The 23,999-nt window shown below is 37.6% G+C and overlaps 1 protein-coding gene across 5 annotated transcripts in view; it reads left to right on the forward strand.

Moving 5' to 3' along the window:
• Positions 1-23,999, forward strand: part of TPX2 (TPX2 microtubule nucleation factor) — a 67,287-nt gene that overhangs the window by 15,544 nt on the left and 27,744 nt on the right. For 3 of the 5 annotated variants that reach the window (XM_074211840.1, XM_074211842.1, XM_074211839.1), the window contains exons 3-10: positions 2,659-2,817; positions 8,385-8,507; positions 11,952-12,090; positions 15,236-15,361; positions 16,585-16,704; positions 16,947-17,068; positions 18,559-18,710; positions 20,321-20,492. In XM_074211840.1, the coding sequence (XP_074067941.1) occupies positions 2,715-2,817; positions 8,385-8,507; positions 11,952-12,090; positions 15,236-15,361; positions 16,585-16,704; positions 16,947-17,068; positions 18,559-18,710; positions 20,321-20,492 (1,057 nt within the window). In that variant the 5' untranslated portion in view covers positions 2,659-2,714. The remainder of the gene's footprint in view (positions 1-2,658; positions 2,818-8,384; positions 8,508-11,951; positions 12,091-15,235; positions 15,362-16,584; positions 16,705-16,946; positions 17,069-18,558; positions 18,711-20,320; positions 20,493-23,999) is intronic. The other 2 variants (XM_074211841.1, XM_074211843.1) reach the window with 2 other exon arrangements.

A 23,999-nucleotide genomic window follows, 5' to 3' on the forward strand; every position in this document is an offset into this window, starting at 1 on the left:
TTCCTGTGTGATTTGGGGAGTAGCTAGGTGGCCTCTGTATATTAGTGATGCCGAAGCCCTAGAAATTTTCTCCCTTTCCTAACTAAACTCCTGAAAGGAGCTTGGTCAGTTTGTTTTCTCCATCTTTCTGAATACTTCCTTCCTCTTAGGATCTGTGATAGTCTCTATTTTTTTTTATTTTTTTTTTTAGTTTTTGCAAGGCAAATGGGGTTAAGTAGCTAGCTTGCCCAAGGCCACACAGCTAAGTAATTATTAAGTGTCTGAGGCTGGATTTGAACCCAGGTACTCCTGACTCCAGGGCCAGTGCTTTATCCACTGCACCACCTACCCACCCCGATAATCTCTATTCTTGACCTGGCCTACCTCTTTCTTCTCCTACTCTCTTTTTCTTGCTGGATCACTACTTACCTCTAGCCTTTTGAACATTAAAGTCCTTCAGTACTCTGCCCTAAATGCCCTCTTTCTCCCTTACTTTAGTAGCCTTGTCAGCCCTTGTGGATTCAGTTATCATTTTGGTGGCAATGACTCCCAAAACAACTCCTCTCCCAAGCTCTTTCCTGAACTCTGATCTCTCTCTTAAATGTCCCTGCAGAATCAGTGATGGAACTTGACTTTCAGGTAGCAGGTTATAGTGGGAAGAGTTTGGATTTGGTGCCAGAGGACATGGGCTTGAGTCCTTGCTCTCATCCTTGTATGAGACTTCTTGTATGACACTGGACAATTCACTTAACTTTTTTTTGGCTTGAGTTTCCATGTCTATAAAATGAGGGAGGAGAGCAATTTGGAATTATGCCAAAGGACATAAAACTTGTGCATCCCCTTTTATCCAGCAATATCACTACTAGACTTGTATCCCAAAAAGATCATAAAAAAGGGGGAAAAGACCCACATACACAAAAATATGTATAGCAGCTCTTTTGTAGTAGCAAAGAATTGGAAATTGAGGGGATGCCCATCAATTGGGGAATGGCTGAACAAGTTATGGTATATGAATGTGATGGAACACTATTGTTCTGTAAGAAATCATGGGAAAAGGCTGGAAAGACTTATGTGAACTGATGCTGAGTGAAGTGAACAGAGAACATTGTACACCTTAACAGCAACATTGTGAGATGATAGCTGTGATGGAGACAACTCCTCTCATATTTTTGTGATTAAGGAAAATCCAGAGAGACCTGCTATGGACAATGTCATCCACATCCAGAGAAAAAGTGATGAAGTCTAAGTGCAGAGCAGAGCATATGTTCACTAAAACTTATTTTATCTTTTTCTTTCTTTCTCATGGTTCCCCCCCCCCCCCCCCTTAGTTCTAACTCTTCTTTCACAACATGACTAATATGGAGATGTATTAAACACAATTGTACATGTATATCCTATATCAGATTGGTCATTGACATGGTGGGGGTGAGAAGGGAGGGGTATAGAAAAATGTGAGGCTCAAAGCTTACAAAAAGATGACTATTGAAAATTACCTTTGCAAGTAATTGGAAAAATAAAATGAGGGAGTTGGATTATTTAACTTCTACCTTCCCTTTCACCTCTAAACTTGTGATCTTCTCCAAAACTATCTTTCCTCCAAATTTCCCCTTCTGTTTAGTGCACATTCATCATCTCTGTTACTCAGGTTCATAATCTTGGTGTTATTTTGAGTCTTCCAAAATTCACAAGTCTAGATTTGATCTCTAAGATATTTCAAATCAGTCAGTTCTCTACTCTTAGTTGAGATCTTCATTACCTTTTACTATGTAATAGTCTCCTTGCTTCAGTTTTCTTCACCCCTCCAAGTTATCTTCCTCATAGATGTCTTGAGTAATCTTCATTAGGTCTGGGTCAAACCATACCACTAAGCTGCCCTAAAGTCTTCAGTGAACTCCTCCTTATGTTCCCTAGGAGAAAATACAAATTCTTCAGCCTGACTTTGCAAACTCCTTCACTAGCTGGACTTAATCTTCCCTCCTGCATTATAGACACACTGGGCTTGTAGCTGTTCTTTGTATCACACAAACTGTTTTCTGTACTTGGAAGATTCTTCATCTCTCTGCCCCATATTCTCCCTTTTCTTCCTTCCAGTTCGGCTCATTCGTTACAACTTCACAAATTTCTCTTTCTATTTTCTCACCTTTCATTTTCCATGGTGGTTAGTACTCTCTCCTATTTCTCACAAGTTTGTATGTTAGACTTATTTCTTTGAATTTATGGCTTACTTAATTATTTTTTTAAAAAAAATTCTATCAAAATATCTTTCATGTACTGTGTACTTAGTACATGTTTGTGATGTTGAATTGAACTTGTTGACAGCAAGGATATACCATATAACTAGCTGCTGAAATCCCCAAAAGGATAGGAAACATCTTAGGTCATTTGATTACAGAATTACAGAATTACAAAATGCTGTTCATGTGTTGTGGAGTATACTCACTAACAGAGAAATTTGAAGGCAGTATATATGAAAGAATTCCTATTTCATACCAAAAAATCACTATATGGGTTAAAGATTTTTTATATGAATATATTATTTAAAATTTAAATTGGAAAAATTATTGCTAGCATCATCATGATTTTATTATATAGCCTTTTCCATCAGATTTCATTGAGTACATTTTGAGCATTGTGCCTTGACTACTTCACAATCCCACTTGCAACTTGTTTCTTCCTCAGTTAGTAATTGCATCAGCTAGAGGAACTTGTTCCTGAGCAAAGAAGCGGCAGTGACAATGTCCCAGAGCAAAGCCTCTTATTCCTTCGACGCTCCAACTGCCTTCATTAACTTCACGTCTTTGAATAATGAAGATATTCATAATGTGGATTCCTGGTTTGGTAGGTATCTGCCTTCTGTGCCAGCTGGCAGCCCCTCCTGCTTATAGTAGCCATTCCTCTTAGTTGTGTCCCCTTTCTTTCTTTCTTTCTTTCTTTCTTTCTTTCTTTCTTTCTTTGGTTCATTCATTTGTTCTTTTTTTTTTTAATTTTTGCAAGGCAATGGGGTTAAGTGGCTACACAGCTAGGTAATTATTAAGTGTCCGGGGTTAAGTGGCTACACAGCTAGGTAATTATTAAGTGTCCGAGGTCAGATTTGAACTCAGGTACTCCTGATTCCAGGGCTGGTGCTCTGTATACTGAGCCTCCTAGCTACCCCTGTCCCCTTTATTTATTTGTTTGTTTGTTTGTTTGTTTGTTTTAGGTTTTTGCAAGCCAAATGGGGTTAAGTGGTTTGCCAAAGGCCACACAGCCAGGTAATTATTAAGTGTCTGAGGCCGTATTTGAACTCAGGTGCACCTGACTCCAGGGCCGGTGCTCTATCCACCGTGCCACCTAGCCGCCCTCCCCTTTATTTCTAAGGAAGGATTAGTTATGGTCTATAAAATGGCATTCCCAATCAATCAGCAAAGATTTATAAAGTGCCTCCTATGGGGGTAAGCAGGTGTTGAGGTTAAGAAAACAGTTGTACTCAGGTAGAAACAGTAGGTTTATCAATACATGATCATTTTGTGGGGGGGGTGAGAAAGTACCAGTAGTTGGGGGTGTCATGAAAAATGAGGTGAGCAGGGTATGTATTACAGGCTTGGAAACTAGCCTATTAAAAAATACAGAGATGCGAGAGGGAGCCTGAGTGAGGAATTCCGAACAGGGCTGGCTTGGCCAGACTGAGAAATGGTGTCTGAGAAAGCTGGAGGTGTAAGGGGAGGAAGGGTTTGTATTGATCCTAGCCGAGATTGGAACCCTTGGAGTTTGTTGAACAGGGAGGCATGTGGTCAGAGCATCATTTTGGCAGCCATGTAAAGATGGGTTGGAGAGGACAGAAATGGTATTCCCTTTATTGAAAGTACCAAATGTGAAGTCAATTCTTAAACTAATGTATTGCTATATTAATAAACATCTCTGTTTATTGGTACTTCTCTTTGTGATACTGTCGGGCTAGAAGAATCACTGGTGGTCACACTATACTTTTGTTCAAAGAAAACAGGTTTCAGGAGGGAGTGGACATTGAAACCAAACCTGAGTGCAAAAACTCTGGCTAGATAGCAGTGCAGGGGACCTAGTGAGATAAAATCATTGGGAATGCAGAGACCTTGCTTAAAAAACCAGCATGAATAGAAAGAGGGAGGTAACTGGCTCTGTGCTTTGGCCTTGGTCATACCCCAGCATCTTAAGAAAGGTCATTGACAAGTTAGATCAAGCTGGAGTGTACAGTAGGCCTGGGACAGAAGAATCAAATAGATAAAGAGCTTGTGAAATAGATTGCAGGCTGTTTAAACAGCGCCTATGGTGTGCCAGACCTGCGCCGAGCACGCTAGGGATGTTTCTTTTTTGATCCTCACAACCATCCCCGGAGGGAGTGCTATTATTATCCCCATTTTACAGATGAGGAAATGGAGGCAGACAGCTTACTGTGACCTGCCCAAGTTTCCAAAGCCCTTAAGGATCTGAGTCTGCATTTGAACTCAGCGCTTCCTGACCCTAGGCCCAGGGCTTTAACTTGGCACTGGGATATTATGACCATGTAGTGATATTAAGAATTTTAACTTTTTCTAAAGTTATCTTCCTTTTCAAAAACAGAGCAGCTTATAATTTCTTGACTTGATTATAATTTTATCCTTCAGAAAGTAATGGATATAAAGGGAATTTCTATTCTGGATGTGATGGTCAGGAAGAAAAGAGAACCATTGTTGAAGTTTTCATGATGAAATCTTGGGAGATACATGACCACTCATTTTAGAATTTGTAATGGAGGAGAAGAAAGCAAGACACACACCTTCAGATTTTAGAAGAGTGCATTTATTAGGGTTTAGAGAAAAGGCTGTGATCTCATGGATTAAAATTCTACAGAGGAGGCCAGCCCAAGAAGGCCAGAAGCTCTCAGGAATAGAATTCTGAAGACTCAAGGAGAAATTAATTCCAATGAAGAGGTAAAGGGGTAGTTGTCTAAAGAGACCCATGTGAATGCATAGGGTCAAATAATTTAGAATTTTGAAGGCTTTGTACAGAGAATGGAAGCAAGGGCAGAAAATGCCAGAATACAGAAGTGTTACAGAGTCCTAAAATAAAGCTGGATTGTGCTAAAGTTCAGAATGAGCTGAGGGTGGTGAATAAAGCAGAAGAAACTGGTAAATTTTTTAAGCAGTATTGGGCTGAGAGAGAGAAAAGATGGCAGGATTGTGGTTTTGTGGGGGTGGAATGCTAATAGATAACAACACAGAGCTCACTACTTGACTTTTTTGTTTGTTTTCTTTCAAGGAGAATGATTTTTTCCAGCTAGGACAAAAAATGGCTAATAGGGAATTGGTACACAGTACAACTTTAAGGAGAAAATAAGAGAGCACCAAGAGGTACCTTTGAGTTTTAAGTCACCAGGATAAGATGAACTATGTTCTAGGGCACTGAAAGAACTGACAGAGGCATTGTTAGTGACCTGATGAAAGATCATGAAGTTTGGAACTAGGCAATTTCCAATTTTCAAAATAAAAAGAATTTGATTTAAATTGCTGAAAAATTCTAGATTTAAGTGGTTATGAGTAAGACATCTAAAAAAAGAAGCAGTGATTACAAAGAGTTAACATAGTTTTATCCAAAACAAGTCATCAGCCTATTTCCTCCATTTGGGGACAGGATTATTTGGTGCATAGATCAGAGGAGTGTTGCAAATTCAGTATACTGATATTTTAGCAAAATATTTGACAGTTTCATGTCAAGCTTAGCTAGATAATATACATAGTTGGATCTGGAGCTGGTTGAGTAACACAATTAAAAGGATTTAGCTATTAGTGACTCAAATTAGTTTGTAAGGAGATCTTTTTAGTGCAATGTCATGGAGTCTGCCTTTTGTTTTGATATTTAATGTTATCAGTGACTTGGATAGGTTCAAAAATGGTGTGCTTATTTTATTTGTCGATAACGTAACTGGAGAGAAAGCACGTTGGATGACAAAGACAGGATCCTAGAAGATCTCTGCAGGCTAGAATGTTGAGTTAAAGCTAATTAAGTGAAATGTCATAGGAAAAAAATGTAAAGTTTTACATTTGGGTCCAGAAAAAATTAACTTTTAACATGAATAGGATGGGAGGATTGATAATCTGGAAATTTTAGTGCATTGTAATCCAATAATATTATAAACTGATATGGTAGTCGGATAATTTTTTTTTTTTAGGTTTTTGCAAGGCAAATGGGGTTAAGTGGCTTGTCCAAGGCCACACAGCTAGGTAATTATTAAGTGTCTGAGACTGGATTTGAACCCAGGTACTCCTGACTCCAGGGCTGGTGCTTTATCCACTGCGCCACCTAGCTGCCCCAAGTCAGATAATTTTAATACAGTCTTAGAGTTCATTGAAAAGCACAGGGTACAGCACAAAGGATGGAAAAGTCTTAACTGTATTCTGCCTTGGCCAGACTGTAATGAATTCTAGGTCCCTCATTTTAGAAGAACATTGATAAGCTGAAGAGCATCTGATGATTGTTAATCAAGAAGAACCTTAGGAAGTTTAGCCTGAGGAAAAGACAAAAAAAACTTTGAGCAGCTATCCTGTGAAAGGTGAATAAGACTTGTTCCATTTATCCCTTGAGGGCAGAACTGGAACCAATGGGTTGGAATTACACTCAACTAAATTTAAACTTGAGATAAGGAAAAAATTCCTAAAAATTTAGAGCTTTTCCAAATTAGAATGGGTGGCCTTAGGAGATAGCTGATTTTCCTCCCACTAGAGGTCTTCCAGCCAAATGACTGTCAGAAAATGCCCTATGAGGGATTTGTGGTAAAGTGTGGCTAGACAGGGTGGGCTCCCTTCCAACTTATGATTCCCTAAGTCCATAGGAGAGCAACCAGAAAGATAGGAATGCTGAATAACAAATGTCATATAAGCAACAATTGGTTAGCCTCGAGAGGGGAAAATACAAGGGGGGTATTTTCAAATATTTGAGAAGTAATTATATGGAGGTTGTGAACTGATTTTGTGTATCATTTTACTGGAAGAGATTTCAGCTCAGTCTAAGGAATGCTTCCAAATAATTTAGAGGTATTAAAAATATGATTAATTACCATTAATATTCAAATGGTTGATCAATTTGAACTGGCTTTGGTATTTTTTTCTCTTAAAAGGAAGCTAATATTTTATTGGTTTGAATAATGGCTGTACTCGTTCTACCCATATGTGGTTTGTTCAAAACCTGAGTGTCACCTATGATTGTCATTATTTTTCTATTTGTATCCATCTATTTTACTTCTTTTTTTACTTCTTTTTTTTTTTTTTTTGCAAGGCAATGGGGTTAAATGGCTTGTCCAAGGCTACACAGCTAGGTAATTATTAAGTGTCTGAAGCTGGATTTGAACTCAGGTATTCCTGACTCCAGGGCCAGTGCTCTATCCACTGCACCACCTAGCTGTCCCCCATCTATTTTACTTTTAAAGAGATCCCATTGTACATGGCACCAATTTTGGGAACAATAAGAAAGAGCCCATTAGTAGTGTAGAAAAGTGAATGAAGGTATAACCTTCAGTAGAATTCTATTCCCTCCCCCCCATCACTTCATTCCATGTCCTTGACCTCTCAGAATACACTCATAGATTACTGAGAGAGCCTGGTTGGGCTGTCAGAAGGTCCTTGCTCCTTTTTGAGTGGTTGTTTGAGCTGGATTTCTTCTTTCCAGCAGAACTCTGCCTGCCTGCCCTTGTTGGGTTGTATTCTGTATTGCCCCGGTAACACTTCTTAATTCAACAAAACTTGCAGCAACGTCTATTAGACCCAAGACCTGAGAAAAACACTTTTTGCAAGATAACAGCTATGCAACAGATTTGGAACCTCTATGCAGATAACATGACTCTTGGATAGCTTACAAACCTCTTAGACATTAAAGCCTTGCTACTACATTTTATGAAGAAAATCACAATCTAGTTAATATGTAGATAAAACATCCATTGATTCAGAGAGCCAAATACTTACTTTCACTGTTTTTCTATGGTTTTGCAAAGTATGTTCAGTATCTTTGGGAGAAATTTGACCCTAGGCAATCCTTCAACCTCTTTCTGTGAGATGACATTTGGGTTTATAGTTCCTACATTCTACAAGATTCTTATTTTCTTTTGTGAATGTTTTCCTTTTGTGTGTAAACTGCTAAGAGTTTTGGGGTACCCTTCTAGGTAAATGTAACTGTGTGGCATGGCATTGACTTGTATTTTCTTACCTGTTACTTGTTCCAAGATGTACTAAATACCTATCATGTGTCCCTGAACAAATCTCCTGAACTGTCAAAGCTTTGATTTATCTACATACTGGGAATGTGTTGTCTAACAGACCTACTTCACAAGTTTGTTGTGAAGAAAGGGTTTTATAAACTTTAAAGTGGATTATAATTTTGAGTGGTGACAAGGTGATTAAAGTGATCTTACTTTTCTACAGAGGAGAGGGCCAATTTGGAGAATAAGCCTCCTGATGATGATGAAGCACCAGGAACCTCCTTTATGAAGACATCTTTGAGAAAGGCCCATGTACCTCATGCAGTTGTCATTCCTCTGAGGTCAGGTAAGTGAACTGGAAAGCAAAGATGGTCTTAGAGAAAGATGAAATGGTAGCATAGATTACTGAGTTCAAATCTTAGCTCTGTTACCAACTTAAGTGATCTGGGGAATAAATTTAGTGCTCTGTATATTGGTTTTTTTCTTCTGTGAAAGGGTAAAATACACCTGTTCACAACACAGTGACAATTTTATATTATTTTATTTTCAGGTGTAGATTCTCTCCCTTTCCTCTTTCCCTCCCCGACCCATGAGAAGTCAAACAAAAACCCATTTCAAATAAGTATGTCATTTAAAACAAATTTCAATATTAGTCATTCCAAAAGGGGAAAAAATGGTAAGAAAGAGGGGGGAAAATATCCTTCAATCTGTATTCTTGAATTCACCAGCTCTCAGTCTGGAGATGGATACATGTTTCAACATGAGTCCTTTGTAATTGTGATTGGGCATTATGTTGATCAGTTATTCTGTTTTTCAAAGTTGGTTAACTTTATGATATTTTTGTTACTGTATAAATTGTTCTGGTTCTGCTTCCTTTACTTTATATGAGTTTTGATCCATCTATGTTGCCCATGCTGGAAGTTCAGGGGCTCAATCCTTTTACTGATTGGAACAGAAGTTTTTTAACTCGCTGCTTCCAATCTGGGCTGATTTGCCTTCTTTAGGGCAATCTGGGGATTTCACACTCCCTGTGTCTCTCTGTATTAATGCTGGAGTTAGTACAGACACCCAAATCAGCATAGTCTCTCCTTCAGCTCAAAAGTTCTGTTAGCCATAACATTCCCATATTTTGGCACCTGCCCTCGTACCCAGAAATTGAAATTCAACAGAATATTTATGACTATCACTCATTTACTTTAAATATTTCCTACAGTAATACTAACTGAAAGTTTGTTCTTATTCAGGTTTTGAACATGTTGTGTCACCCTGCTTGAGCCATTACTGATTTGTCATCAGGTGTAGCATTAAAAGGGGCAGTAAATGCATGTGGAACAACATTCTTTCATACACAGAATAAGGAGGATGACTATAATTAATTGGTATTCAGAGAAATTCACTTTGATGGACCTTTAGTATTGGAATTGATCACTGTAGACTGGATAAGTAATAACTACCACTGTAAAGTCAACTTTTACCCCCCAGGTAGAAGTAATCTCAAGATAGCATACTTGTCTTTCTCTAATCACAATCTCTGTTCTCTTCTCACAATTTAAGCAGTTGATTGAACTGAAGAAAGAATTTATGATGAAAATCTATCTGCAAAGTGAGAATTGCATCTCAGCTTGGCTGACATTACAGTGCCAGCAAAATATCATTTGTTGGCATAATATTGTATATGATATGCCTGTATCATATTGTCCAGCCCTAAGTTTAACCCAGATTAAACATTATTGTAAAACTGTAAAACACCTACTGTGCATGAATGCTTTGTCTGAGTCATGTATCTAGTTTAAAAGTTGACCGGTGTCTAAATTACTGGTCACCAATTACATGCTCAGAATCTTGTCCATTTGGTCACAACATAAGCATCCTTGAATAGGTCATAAATTCCTGTTTATTTCAACATCAAGAGCCATGAATCTGAAACTGACCCCCTTGCATCATTAACTAGATCTGTGGTATCCCACGGATGATTGTCCTAATGAACCTATCTTCCCTACATGGCCTGAGTTGCTAGACTGACTTGAAAATAATTCATGAAAATAGTCAGTGTCATCCATCCAGCAAGTATTAAATTAAGTATAGATTTTTGGTTAACATGTCCTATTTAGAAAGGAGAAGCCTTAAAGATCAATAAAACTTGATCCTTACCTTCAAGGGGTTATAGTTTATTCTAATTGAAGGTAAAACACATATGTACAAAGAAGAGTTTAATTTCTAAGAAGTGTGTGTCTTGTCTGCTCATTAGTCTGCAACTTCTAGGATGGGATATTTTCTATTTTTAAAAAATTTCCCATAACTCTTAGTGAGTATTTTGCATATAGTTGGCCTTCAGCAAATTTTTGTTGAATGACTTAAGTGCGCTTATTTGTTCCTTGTATTTCCTTTGTTTAGAAAGAGATGTAATCTTTACCCAGTTTCTCTTAATCTTTGAAAAAATCCAGGGACTTGGGGGTGGCTAGGTGATGCACAGCCCTGGAGTCAGGAGTACCTGGGTTCAAATCCGGCCTCAGACACTTAATAACTACCTAGCCATGTGGCCTTGGGCAAGGCATTTAACCCCATTGCCTTGCAAAAAACCTTTAAAAAAAAAAAAAAAAGAAGAGACAAGAAGTCTAAGAGGTAACAAGATCAGACAATAAGATATCTGTTTTTTTCTAAATTAAAGGGAATAGTCCTTGCACTTTGTTCAAACTCTACAGCTCCTTATCTGGTTACAGATTTGACTCTTATTTTCAAACAATTATAGCAAGACTCATTGTCTGCTTTCCTACCCTGTAGTAAATTAGAGGTGAGAGTGGCTTTTTAGATTTTAGCTAAAAGAAATGAGGACCACAACTTAATGATTAGGAAGGAAAAATGGGAAAATGGTGAAAAGCTTACTGAACTTCAAAAACATAGCAATATGGGATAATTTAGTGTGGGGGACAAAGAATCCTGCATACCTCAAAAGTCCACAAGAGCAGTGTTGTATTATAGCAGAATGTTTGTAATGACAACCTGAGAGAAGTTTGTTATGTTAACTCTGCATAATTTAAGAAGTCAGGATAATAAGCTTTGGTAGTGTCTAGACATGACCTTTTGATGGAAGTTCCCATTCCCATAGAGAACCTAGTTCAAATTTTTAAAAATTAAATCATGAAAGAAACTATTATTTAAATACAAATCCCTTGACTCCCTTGGTGCTCAGTCTACAATCTGTCAGGAAAGGAAACTGGTATACTGGAAAATCTTCTGAATTTGGAGTCAGAAAGTCAAGACTTATGACCATATCAAGTTATTGAACTTTTCTGTGCTGCACTTTCTTAATCTGTAAAATGGCTATAATAATACAGTTCTTACCAGAAAGGCTTATTTTGAAGAATCAGATTATACACATATGTATATAAAGTATTTTGTAAAACAGAAATGCTATATAGATATAAGTTACTATTGTTTTTATTGTAAGTATTGAATGGTAATATGAACATTTTCTTTGCTCTGTCTACTATGGGATCTGTGGCTTTATTATTTTAATATTTTGATTACTACATTTAAATATGATTGGCTTCTTTTTGCAATCCTATATATATTTAAATATTTGCATTTAAGAGATTTCTTCTGTGGATGTCCTTAATCATCACTAGCCCACCAAAGAGGTCTAGAGACCCATACACACAAAATAAGAAAAGATCCTTACACTTATTAACTCTTCTTTTGTCCTATATCTGATTTCATATGCCAACTTTGTATGTAATATACATATTAGATACATATACATGACTCTTTGTTTTTCCATTTGTCACTGTAGTTGGTAACACTTACATGGAAACCGAGAATCCAACGGAAGAATCTGCTCAATCAAATGGTTGTGACTCATCAAGCTTCCATGAAACTACATCAAAAAATGCCCCTGTTATTGAATCCTTTGTTCCAGGCCAGTCTCAAAGGTAACACAGTGCTTAGGAGTCAAGAATGACTTTGGTGGTCAAGGCCAAGCTTAAATTGAACGAGACAGTACTTCTCTATTGCTCTCCTCCTCCCCACCCAACATCTTGGGATGAACTGCTTAGGACAGATAGTACCTCTCTCCTCTTCTTCTGGGACTGATGCTTGCCTCTCTCCCTTCTTTGCTCTCATTCCTTCTTTCCATGCTTGGAATGACTCTCCTACCTCATTCTTTCTCCAAAGTTCTTATTGTCCTTAAAGACTTAATTCATTTGTCCTCTCCAATGAAGATTTCTTTGATTCTTTTCTTCTAACCCCCAGAAATTCTTTTTCCTCTTCAAGTATATCCCAACTCTACTTTGCATCCTATTTATTTGTAGGTGGTGTTCCTTTTCCCATTACTGTTTGATTCCTCAAGACAAGAATTGAAGGGAAGAACTTGGTTATATTCTTTTTTTTTTAGGTTGGTTATATTCTTAGGACCTAAAATATCTAAAATTAAATGCCAATTTAATTGAATGATAGATTAAAATAGTAGCTTTTTGCTACAAGAATTAAGCTGCATTTGAAGATTCTTTATGTCTTAATAGAGTATTGCAATCAAGTGTCTACATTCTTTGGTGTCTTGTTTCCTGCCTAATAATAAAATCTCCCTATAGTTATAGGTCCAAGGGACTGCTTATTGAGTCATGTAAGTTGGTACCATCCTAACATGCTCCATTGTATTTTAAAATAATCTCAAAGAAACAGGAAAGCAGAGTATTTTATTTATAACTTGGTGGAAGAAATGACAGATAATTGGTGCTGGGAACTGATATCCCCTGGGCTGGTGACACTTTGACTGCTGCTTGCTTAAGCACAGCATTAACTAGCTCAGAAAAATTATAGTTTGGGAAGAGAAACTCAGTAGTAACCTCTTTCAAATTGATTCAGAAGACTATAGGGAGAACACTATAGGGGGTCTGTTCTTGGATAGAGAATAAAAGAATTTAAAAAGTTCATTTTTAGAATTAGGATATCCTATACCTGAAACGGGAGAGCTCCTTAGAAACTATTTTGTCTACCCATGAGCTATGGATATTTTTCCAGTTGTTTAGATCTGACTTTATTTGTGTGAAATGTTTTGTAATTGTGTTCTTATATTTTGTGAGTTTTTTTGATAGGTAGATTCCTAAGGATTTTATATTGCCTAGAGTTATTTTAAATGGAATTTCTGTTTCTGTCTTTTGCTTCTGGACTTTGTTGGTAGTATGTAGAATTGCTGATGATTTTATGTGAGTTTATTTTATATCTTGCAAATATGCTGAAGTTGCTAATTATTTTCACCAGTTTTTTACTTGATTCTCTAGGATTCTTCTCTATACCATCATATTATCTACATAGAGTGATTGTTTTATTTCCTCATTACTGTGGCTTAATGGTGATGATTACCATGCTTGTCATACCCCAGATCTTACTGAAAAGCCTTCTGGCTTATCCCCATTACAAATAATACCTGCTGATGCTTTTAAGAAAAGTTCCATCTATTCCCATGCTCTTTACTGTTTGATGTATTTTGTCAAACGCTTTTTCCATATCTATTTAAGAATCATATGATTTTTGTTGGTTTTTGTTATTGATATGATCAGTTGCATTGATAGTTTGACTAATATTGAACCAACCCTGCCTCCTTGGTATAAATCCCACCTGGTCATAGTGTGTGTGTGATCCTTTTTGCATCAATATTCATTAGGGAAATTCATTTGTAGTTTTTGTTTTTTACTTTTCCTGGTTTAGGAAGTTTTTTAATTTTTGATAGAAATCTAACCCTGAGGATTTTTCTTAGCAACTTCATTGATGTCCCTAATTTCTTTTCTAAAATGAAATTATTTAAGTGTTCTGTTTCCTCTTTTATTAATGTAATCCATTAATAATTTTGTTACTTGTCAGACTTATTGGCATATAATTGGACAAAATAACCACTAGTAATTACTTTAAATTTCCTCTTCATTGGTGATGAATTCACCCTTTTCATTTTTGATACTGATACTTTGGTTTTTTCTTTTTTTAATCAAATTAAGCAATGGTTTATTTTTTTTTTTCCCCCAAAACTAGTTCCTGGTTTTTATTTATTAACTTTATGCTTTTCTTTCAATTTTATTGATCTCTTTTTTTAAGGTTTTTGGCAAGGCAAATGGGGTTAAGTAGCTTGCCCAAGGCCACACAGCTAGGTAATTATTAAGTGTCTGAGACCGGATTTGAACTCAGGTACTCCTGACTCCAGGGCCGGTGCTTTATCCACTATGCCACCTAGCCACACCCCTCTTTTTTGTTTTTTAGGATTTCCAATTTGGTGTTTGAGAATTTTTAATTTGTCCTTTTTCTAGTTTTCTTAGTTATATGCCAAATTTATTGATCTGCTTTCTCTATTTTACTGATTTAAGCATTTGGGGCTATAAATTTCCCTCTAAGTACTGCTTTGGCTGCATCTCGCAGGATAAATATAACTTCTAAAAACCTAGATTCTATCATGAAAATTTTTCTTGAGGAAAGGTAAAGGGGTAAAACTAAATACAAAAGCATTGTTTACAGAAATGTCTTTGACTTGAATACCCGTAGTTAACCCATCCATGCCTTGTAACTGTGATCTTCTTGGGCTGTTGCAACTTGGGACTTAAGGTTCCTGCATTGTCAGAGATCATTAGATTAGGTAATTTCTAAAGCCTTTGCAAGCTGTAAAATGTTATGATTGTGTTTTAGAAGTCATTATTAAGACTAAACAAGAAGAGATTAAATTACTAGGATAAAAATCACATAGGTCTTAACTAGATAAAGGAAGTAAGCCCTTACTTTTGTTGCACTTGGGGTAGCTACATGGTACAGTGGGTAGAGCACTGGGTCTGCAGTCAGGAGGACTCATCTTCCTGAGTTTAAATCTGACTTCACACTTGTTAGTTGTGTGACCCTGGACAAATCACTTAACCTTGTTTGCCCCAGTTTTCTCTATCCATAAAATGAGCTGGAAAAAGGAAATGGCAAACCACTCTGATATCTCTGCCAAGAAAACTCCAAATGGGGTCACAGAGAGATTTGGACATAATGGAAAACTTATTAATAATGACCATATTCGTGTACTAAATCAGTTGCTCTTGATGATTTCTTCTCCAGGGTGACCAGGAATTTGTCTGCTCGGAAGAAGTCAGAACAGCAAAAACATCAGTTTAAAGCCAAAGCAGAGAGACAGCCTATTCCTATGGTCAGTGATGAAATGCCACCCTCTAAAAAAATGAAAATGTGAGTATTTGGTTGTTTGAGTTTTGCCTCCTTCAGGTTACAATGCTTTAGCCTTTATTCCTCTCATACCCAGGCAAGAAGTAACTTTTTTGAGAAGGCAATTGGAACTACCTTTGCATTTAATAAGTTTTACTGCCAATATAAGGTCAACCTTGTCTCAACTACAATTAACTATTTAGTCACTGAGTATTCTGGGGACACTAATGAAATGGTAGCTAAACTGAGTCATATTTTCCTAAAAAGTGGGAAATTTGAGGTATGCCCCTGTATGTACTGCTGACCACCCTCTTCTCCTTGAGCTTTTTGTTTTTTGTCTCTGGATTTTTGTGTCAGACACAACTCTTCCTTGCTTCCTTCCTACCTGTCTGATTGTTCCTTAGGCTTCTTTGTTGGCTCATTATCCATAGCATGCCCACTAATAGTATGTGTATACTCCAAGACTCTGTCGTGGGCCCTCTTCTCTGGTTGTTCTGTATTATCTCATTTGGTGATCTCATCAACCCTCATGTTATCACATCTCCATGGATGACTATATGTCTCAGACTAGTCTCTGTTGAGTTTTGATTTCACATTATCAGTTACCTTTTGGATATTTCCAACTACTAGTTAGGCTCATAAGGATTCCAAATTTGATATGTCCTAGACATCTTTCCTCCTCAGACTTTCTCTCCCTCTCCTGAACATCATCCCTCCAAGTCTCTCAGATTCACAGCTTTGGTGCCATCCTCGACTCTTTGAGTCTCCTACACTCAACACATACAGCCATTTATCAGATCTCATTGACTGTTTATCTCTCTCTCCTCTTTTGTCTAGTCACAGAGCCTCCATGCCAGTGTCTGGCTCAAACTTTCCCTGGGATCCTCTGCCTCCTTCCCTGTGCCTCTCAGATTTCCTGATTTTCTTCAGGGCTCAGTTTAAGCTTCATCTTCTGCATAGAAACTCTTCTCTCCCTAAGTGCTTACACTGTCCTCTGCCCCCCCCCCCCCAAGGTTGCCTTCTATCTACTTTCCATGTGGCTTATATAGACTGTCTTCCCCTTTAGAATGTAGACCACTCAAGAGCAGGGACTCTCATCTGTCCTTGTATTCCTCATACCTCACACTGTGACTTATGCTAAAGGAGGTACTTAATGAATGTTCCTTTATTTTGATTGTACTATGATTTTATACATGGTTCTGGAAAGACTGAATACATTGTCTGCTTGTATCCTTTTGAACTCCTAGCACTGAGGGCAAAAGTAAGTCCATGGAAGGTAGTGCTTCTAAAAATGGTGCCAAGAAGAGTGAGCCTTCCTTGGGACGACATGCAGGCAGAGCAACTGTGTCTTGCACACCACCCATAAAGTAAGGATCTTCCTCCCTGTCATTTGAGCTGTATATAAAACTCATGGATTCCTTTAGAAGGCTAAGCAAGTGGTGGTGACTTGTTGATTTCCAAATGAGTCTTGTTCTGGTTATTGTGATCTGAATGAAAAATATAGCTAGATTCATGTTTGGGGGCTTTGGAAATGACCTCTGTTGTCATTTGAGTTCTTTGTTCTCTCTCATTTCATTTTTATTTTTGATTACCTTGATTTGCTTCTCAGAAAGAAAATTTTGAAAAGTACAGAGGAGCAAGAGTTGGAAAAGAGACACAAGATGCAACAGGAGGTGGTAGAGATGCGTAAAAAGAATGAAGAATCCTTGAAAATAGCTCTAGCAGGTATAGGTCAGTTCTACTTAAATCTCATTTATAATTGGGCCTGTTCAGCATTCTTCCTATATATGGATGGATATTTTTTAAGATTTCAATTTATTTATTTTTGAATTTTACAATTTTTTCCCTAATCTTGCTTCCTTCCCCCCACAGAAAGCAGTCTGTTAGTCTTTACATTATTTCCATGCTTTACATTGATCTAAATTGAATGTGTTGAAAGAGAAATCATATCCTTAATGGGAGAAAAAAAATATAAGGGATAGCAAAATTACATAATAAGTTAATGGTTTTTTTTTCAAAATTAAAGGAATAATCTTTGGTCTTTGTTCAAACTCCACAATTCTTTCTCTGGATACAGATGGTATTCTCCACCACAGATACCCCCCAAATTATCCCTGTTTGTTGCACTGATGGATTGAGCGAGTCCGTTAAGATTGATCATTAACCCCATGTTGCTGTTATGGTGTACAGAGTTCTTCTGGTTTTGCTTATCTCACTCAGCATCAGTTCATGCAAATCCTTCCAGGCTTCTCTCAATTCCCATCCCTCCTGGTTTCTAATAGAATAATAGTATTCCATAAAGTTCATATACAACAGTTTATTCAGCCATTCCCCAATTGATGGATATTCACTCAAATTCCAATTCTTTGCTACCACAAACCGAGCTGCTATGAATATTTTTGTACAAGTGATGTTTTTACCCTTTTTCATCATCTCTTCAGGGTTGTAGACCAGTAGTAGTATTGCTGGATCAAAGGATATGCACATTTTTACTGCCCTTTGGGCGTAATTCCATATTTCTCTCCAGAAAGGTTGGATGAGTTCACAGCTCCACCAACAATATATTAATGTACCAGATTTCCCACTTCCTATCAACATTGATCATGTCCTTTCTGATCATATTGGCCAATCTGAGATATGTGAGGTACTACCTCAGAGATGCTTTAAGTTGCATTTCTCTAATAAGTAATGATTTAGAGCAATCTTTGAAGTGACTATGGATCATTTTGATTTTCTCATCTATAAATTGCCATGGATAGATGTTTTTACAATAAAGTCTTCCTATGATTTATAGTCTTTACAAGTAGGATATAATTATTAAAGCACTGAGACTAAATGTGTTGTACTGCTAACTGTTGTACCATAATTTGCCCCATAAATACTGATACTCCTGAGGATTGTTGGGAGCTTTGTTCTAGATGAGAGAAGTAGGAGTAAAGCTAGTTCTTAGAACAGTTACCAGTAGTGTTACTTGGTAATGGAAATCTGATGCTTTTTCTAGAATAAGGCAGGATTGGGAGGATTAAAGACAGTGACTTGTTCTGTCATGTGGCAGCATCCACAAAGACTCTCTCAAAGTACTAGTGGCAGGCTAGGAAACTGGCAATGTTATATGTCTCTGGGTCAACAAGTTAAGAGTGTTACTTGACCAGTTTTCTCTGTTCAAGGTGGTTATATCTCCAAAGTTTTGGGTTTGCTTTTTTTATGTCCACCCTACCCAGGGCAGCCTCTGAAGAAAACAGTCAGCCAAGTAACCAAGGCAGTTGACTTCCACTTCCACACAGATGATAGGATCAAACAGCATCCAAAGAGCCAGGAAGAATACAAAGAGGTGAATTTTACATCTGAACTTCGAAAGCATCCTCCGTCTCCGGTAAGGTGATAAGCAGAGTGAGCCTCAGTTACTAATGTATTCAAAGAGACATTAAATGTTTATTCTAGGTGATTATTAATTATCTCAGGGGAGATTTTTATGAGTAAAGGTAGAGATATGCAGGTTAATACCATGGCTAACCACTCTGGAAAATAACTTGAAATTGTATGAAACAAATATACCCTTTGACCCATCAAGATCACTACTGGGGGGCAGCTAGGTGGTGTAGTGGATAAAAGCACCAGCCTTGGAGTCAGGAGTTCTTGGGTTCAAATCCGGTCTCAGACACTTAATAATTACCTAGCTGTGTTGCCTTGGGCAAGCCACTTAACCCCATCTGCCTTGCAAAAAAAAAAACAAAAAAAAATCACTACTGGATATCTTTAAGCATTCCAGGTACAGAGCACTGTATTGATTGATCATCAACCCCATGTTGCTGTTATGGTGTACAGTTTTCTTGTGGTTCTGCTCATCTCGCTCAGCATCAGTTCATGCATATCCTTCCAGGCTCCTCTGAATTCCCATCCCTCCTGGTTTCTAATAGAAACTGTTGAACAAAATACAGGTAGAAGGAGAAAAATTATTTTAGTGAGAATGGAGTAGACACCCATGTGAGGCAAGACTTTGATGACTTATCTTAAAGTTACTTCTCCAGACTTCTGTTTCCTCATCCACAACATTAAGTTATTCTTTTATTATTTAACTCATGATCAGATTTTCTGTGAGGTGCTCTATAAATTGTAGAGTGCCATAGAAGTAGGAGATTATTAATTAGATCATATTAAATCCATACAAATAAAGGATAAAATGAATCCAAGGAGACCCTGAATTCATTGAGCACATCCAGAATAGATGTGGTTAATTAGAAAGAAGTGCCATGGAGTGGGAGAATCCTAATTGAGTATCTTAACATCATTTATCTCCTAAGATCCTCTACAATAATCTTATGATCTAAGTAGAATAAATGGACTTCATACTTAACTTATTTCACATGTGAGGAAAATGAGTCAAAGGTTATATATCAGTGAATGTCAGAGCTGGAACTTGAATCCAGTTAGTCTGAGGAGTCCTTCCCCTTCCCCCCACCCCCCCAAAAACTGTCTTGCATGGTGACAGATAGCAGTGTGAAAAGGAAAGAAAAGAGAAACTTATCCAAAGGCTATAATAAATGTTAGGGATTTCTTTTTTGGTAGAAAAATGTTAGTAGAGTTCATGTAATGTGATCGACTTCATCTGTTTTTCTCTAAATATATCTTACCCAAAAAGCTCCAGAATTGGAGTCAGAACAATGAAGTTTGAGTTCTAACTTTGACACTAGCCATAGTAATTTATGAAAATCACTTAAACTTATTTGGGCTTGTTCCTATACTGTAAATTGGAGATAATTTCATTTATTCTTGACTACCTCACAGTATTACTCTGAGTATAGGGCTCTTAGATTTGCGCTAATCTTATTTTTAAGTGTAGGACTTATACCACCAGGACAGGACTTAAAGCTGTAGCAGTCACAGAAATCACCTTTAATAACATGTTTTCCAAACACCAAAATGCCATTGTTATTTTTTACGTGGAAAAGTTCTCATTTTGCAACACATATTCCCTGTCTGCAGGCCCGAGTAGGCAAGGGGCCTACTATTGCCAAGCCTTTCAATTTATCCCATGGAAAGAAAAGGCCTTTTGAAGAAACAACCTCTACTTATGTCCCTCTTGCACAGCAAGTTGAAGCTTTCCATAAACGAACACCCACTAGATACCACCTGAGGAGCAAGAAAGATGATGAGGGTAAGTGTTCCCGGTTTCTAAAATTGCATGAAACATTTTTAGTTGAGAATTTTCCCGTGTTGTTTGTCTGAAGCATCCATCTGGCTTTGTAAAGAACCAACAATACAGATCTTAAAAAAAGGATGCCACAGTACATGGTGTCTCTCTAGCTTCTTGAGTATGTTTCACACCTATAAACTTGTGTTTTGGGGAGGGGTGGAGGAGAAAAATGTTTTCCACCTCTTCTTTCCTGACAATTTCATCCATCTTTTCATAATACTAAATCAAATTTCCATCATGCTTTAAGGTTTAAAAAGCGTGTTCATTATAATTGTCTTATGAGTGGGTAGTGCAAATGTTTATCCCCAATTGACAGATGAAGTGGAAAGTGTCTGAACCACATAAGTTTAGGTATAGGTCTTGTGATTTCAAAACCAACTCTCATTCATGTACATTCATGAAATGGCTCCATCCACCATTGTAGTTTGATTTTTTTTTTTTACCCTGGTCATTCCCCCATCTCCATGTCATTGTAGCATTGACCAAGGAGAATGAAGAAACCCAGACAATAGATTCGTGGGTTTTTTTTTTTTTTTTTTAAGGATTTTGCAAGGCAAATGAGGTTAAGTGGCTTGCCCAAGGCCACATAGCTAGGTAATTATTAAGTGTCTGAGACCGGATTTGAACTCAGGTACTCCTGACTCTAGGGCCAGTGCTTTCTCCATTGCTCCATTGCACCACCTAGCCGCCCCAATAGATTAGTTTCTTAATGTGTGACTTGGAGAGCTAACATTTTGGCTAATTAAGTTAATGGGAGATCTTAAATCCTAGAATCTCATTGTATTATTTTATAGATAGCTTATAGACTTTATAACACTATTGAGTGAGACAGACAAGGTGGGATTTTTATTGTTTCATTATAAACTTTAGTTCCTCTCTGGCCTCTGCATTGTAGGTGTTCTTCAGAAAGGGACATTTTACAACTCATCTGCCCATTTTATTTTATTTTATTTTATTTTTTAGTTTTTGCAATGCAAATGGGGTTAAGTGGCTTGCCCAAGGCCACTCAGCTAGTTCATTATTAAGTGTCTGAGGCCGGATTTGAACTCAGGTACTCCTGACTCCAGGGCTGGTGCTCTATCCACTGTGCCACCTAGTCACTCCTCGTTTTTTTTTTTTAAAGAAAGATTTTATTTATTTTGAGTTTTACAGTTCTTTCCCCAATCCCCCCCCCCCCCACAGAAAGCAGTCTGTTAGTTTCTACATTGTTTCCATAGTATACATTGATCTAAGTTGGATGTGATAAGAGAGAAATCATATCCTTAAGGAAAAAATTACATAATAAGATTTTTTTTTTAAATTAAAGTTAATAGTCTTTGGTCTTTGTTCAAACTCCACACTTCTTTCTCTGGACACAGATGGTATTCTCCATTGAAGATAGCCCCAAATTGTGCCTGTTTGTTGCACTGATGGGATGAGCAAGTCCATCAAGGTTGATCATCACCCCTATGTTGCTGTTAGAGTATACAATGTTTTTCTGGTTCTGTTAATCTCGTTCATAATCAGTTCATGAAAATCCTTCTATGCTTCCCAGAATTCCCATCCCTCCTTGTTTCCTAATAGAACAATAGTGTTCCATGACATACATATACCACAGTTTGCTAAGCCATTCCCCAATTGAAGGACATTCACTTTTCTAATTTCCTCTGAGAGGATAGTCTAATTCCTCCGAGAGGATTGTCTGCCATGGATGTATTCATGAGTACCATTGTAGCCCTTAGACTTACTTTTCTTTCATTATTTTAAAAGTTTTCCTCCTTTTCTTAAAAAAATAATTGACCTTCATGTAGTGCTTTACACATACCTAATTTGAACCTCATAGCAGCCCTGTGAGATAGGTAGTATGGGTAGTTCCATCTTACGAAACTGAGTTCAGTGACTGCATAGCTATAAGGATGAGAGGTGAGATGACTTCAAAACCAGCATGTCTAGCTCATCTGACCTGAAAATTTAATATTATTAATCCCCTGAAATGTATTGCCTCTCCATTTTCTACATCATCTTTTTTATGCTATTTCTTACATATAAACCATCAGTGTTAACAGCCTCCCAGTATGCTTTGCCATTATTCTCTGAATCACTCTCAATTTTAATTCTTCAGAGAATAAAGTATCATAGTTTGCAGCTTCAGACAATTCTCATTTTATGTAAATTTATATTACACAAATTCGGTTTTACATAAAGAATTCTGAACGAAATTCACTTTCCAAAAAACACTGAGATTACTATGCTCTCTCCCTTCTGCTTCTGCCCCTTGACTAATTGCTCCACAGCCTTCCTCCTATCCATCTGCCCTTCCAAAAAAACCATTTCAAATGAACGTAGAAGAATGGACTTTTGGAGGGACCAAACTGGATGAGAAGCAGGGAAGGTTGCCTTGAGATCTCTGACACTGTACACACTCATCTGTGTGTTTGCCCCTATCTGTCTGTCATCATCTGAACTGTTTGCATGTGACATTGCTGGAAGAGACATCAGTGTTGAAAAGATGGGATTTTTTTGTGTCAGGAAACAACTAGGGATTGTTGCAAGTGCATTGTAGATTCTCAAGTGTAATTCAATTGACCCTCTCCCTATTCATTTCTGGCTCATTATTCATCAACAGTGCCTGTCCAAGATTCATATTTGAATGGATTAATTGAATGACTCTGTCCTACTTCCTATCCTAGTCTAGACATTTCAGTTTTCCTGCGTAGATTCTTAGTCTTCATATTGGAGTGGTTTGGGATTAAGCTGATAACTTTGTGTGATATTTCTAGGCTTATCTATGGCTAGGTATATGCAACACCCTATCAGTATAGTGAGTCAGTAAACATTTATTAAGTTCCCACTATGTGCCAGATAGGGTTGCACAGGTAGGGTTTGAGGAGACTAAGAAAGGCCAACCCAGTCGCTGTTCTCAGGGAGCTCCTAAAGGAGAAAATGTGTAGACAGTTATATAAAAGCAAGATATGAGAGAAAGCAACAGAATTATGGAGGATTGGGAAAAGTGGGGTTTTATCTGGAACTGGAAGGAGATGAAGAAGAGCATTTCCAGCACGGAGGAGAGGGCAGTCACTGAAAATGGCCAAGAATTGGGAAGTAGCAAGGAGGCCAGGCCAATGATACAAGATTGCAGAGTGTGTGCAGGGATGTAAGAAGACTAGTGGGGGAGCTTGAAGATGAGGAACTCAAATTTGATACCAGAAGATTTTATATTTGATCCTGGAAGTGATAGGGAGCAACTGAAAGAGAGGGGTATGTGTGTGTGTGTGTGTGTGTGTGTGTGAGAGAGAGAGATAGATGTTAATACATCTATCACATATATAAAATCAGACCTACGCTTTAGGGTAATTACTTTTGCAGCTGAGTGAAAGATGTGATGGGAAGATACTTGAAGCAAGCAGTAGTTCAGGTGTGAGGTGATGACTGTTGGCAGTGTTGGGGGAGAAGGGAACATATCCAGGAGATATTATGAGGGTGAAATTG

This window comes from Macrotis lagotis, chromosome 1 (genome assembly GCF_037893015.1).
Source record: "Macrotis lagotis isolate mMagLag1 chromosome 1, bilby.v1.9.chrom.fasta, whole genome shotgun sequence".
In the NCBI taxonomy this organism is placed as follows: domain Eukaryota; kingdom Metazoa; phylum Chordata; class Mammalia; order Peramelemorphia; family Peramelidae; genus Macrotis; species Macrotis lagotis.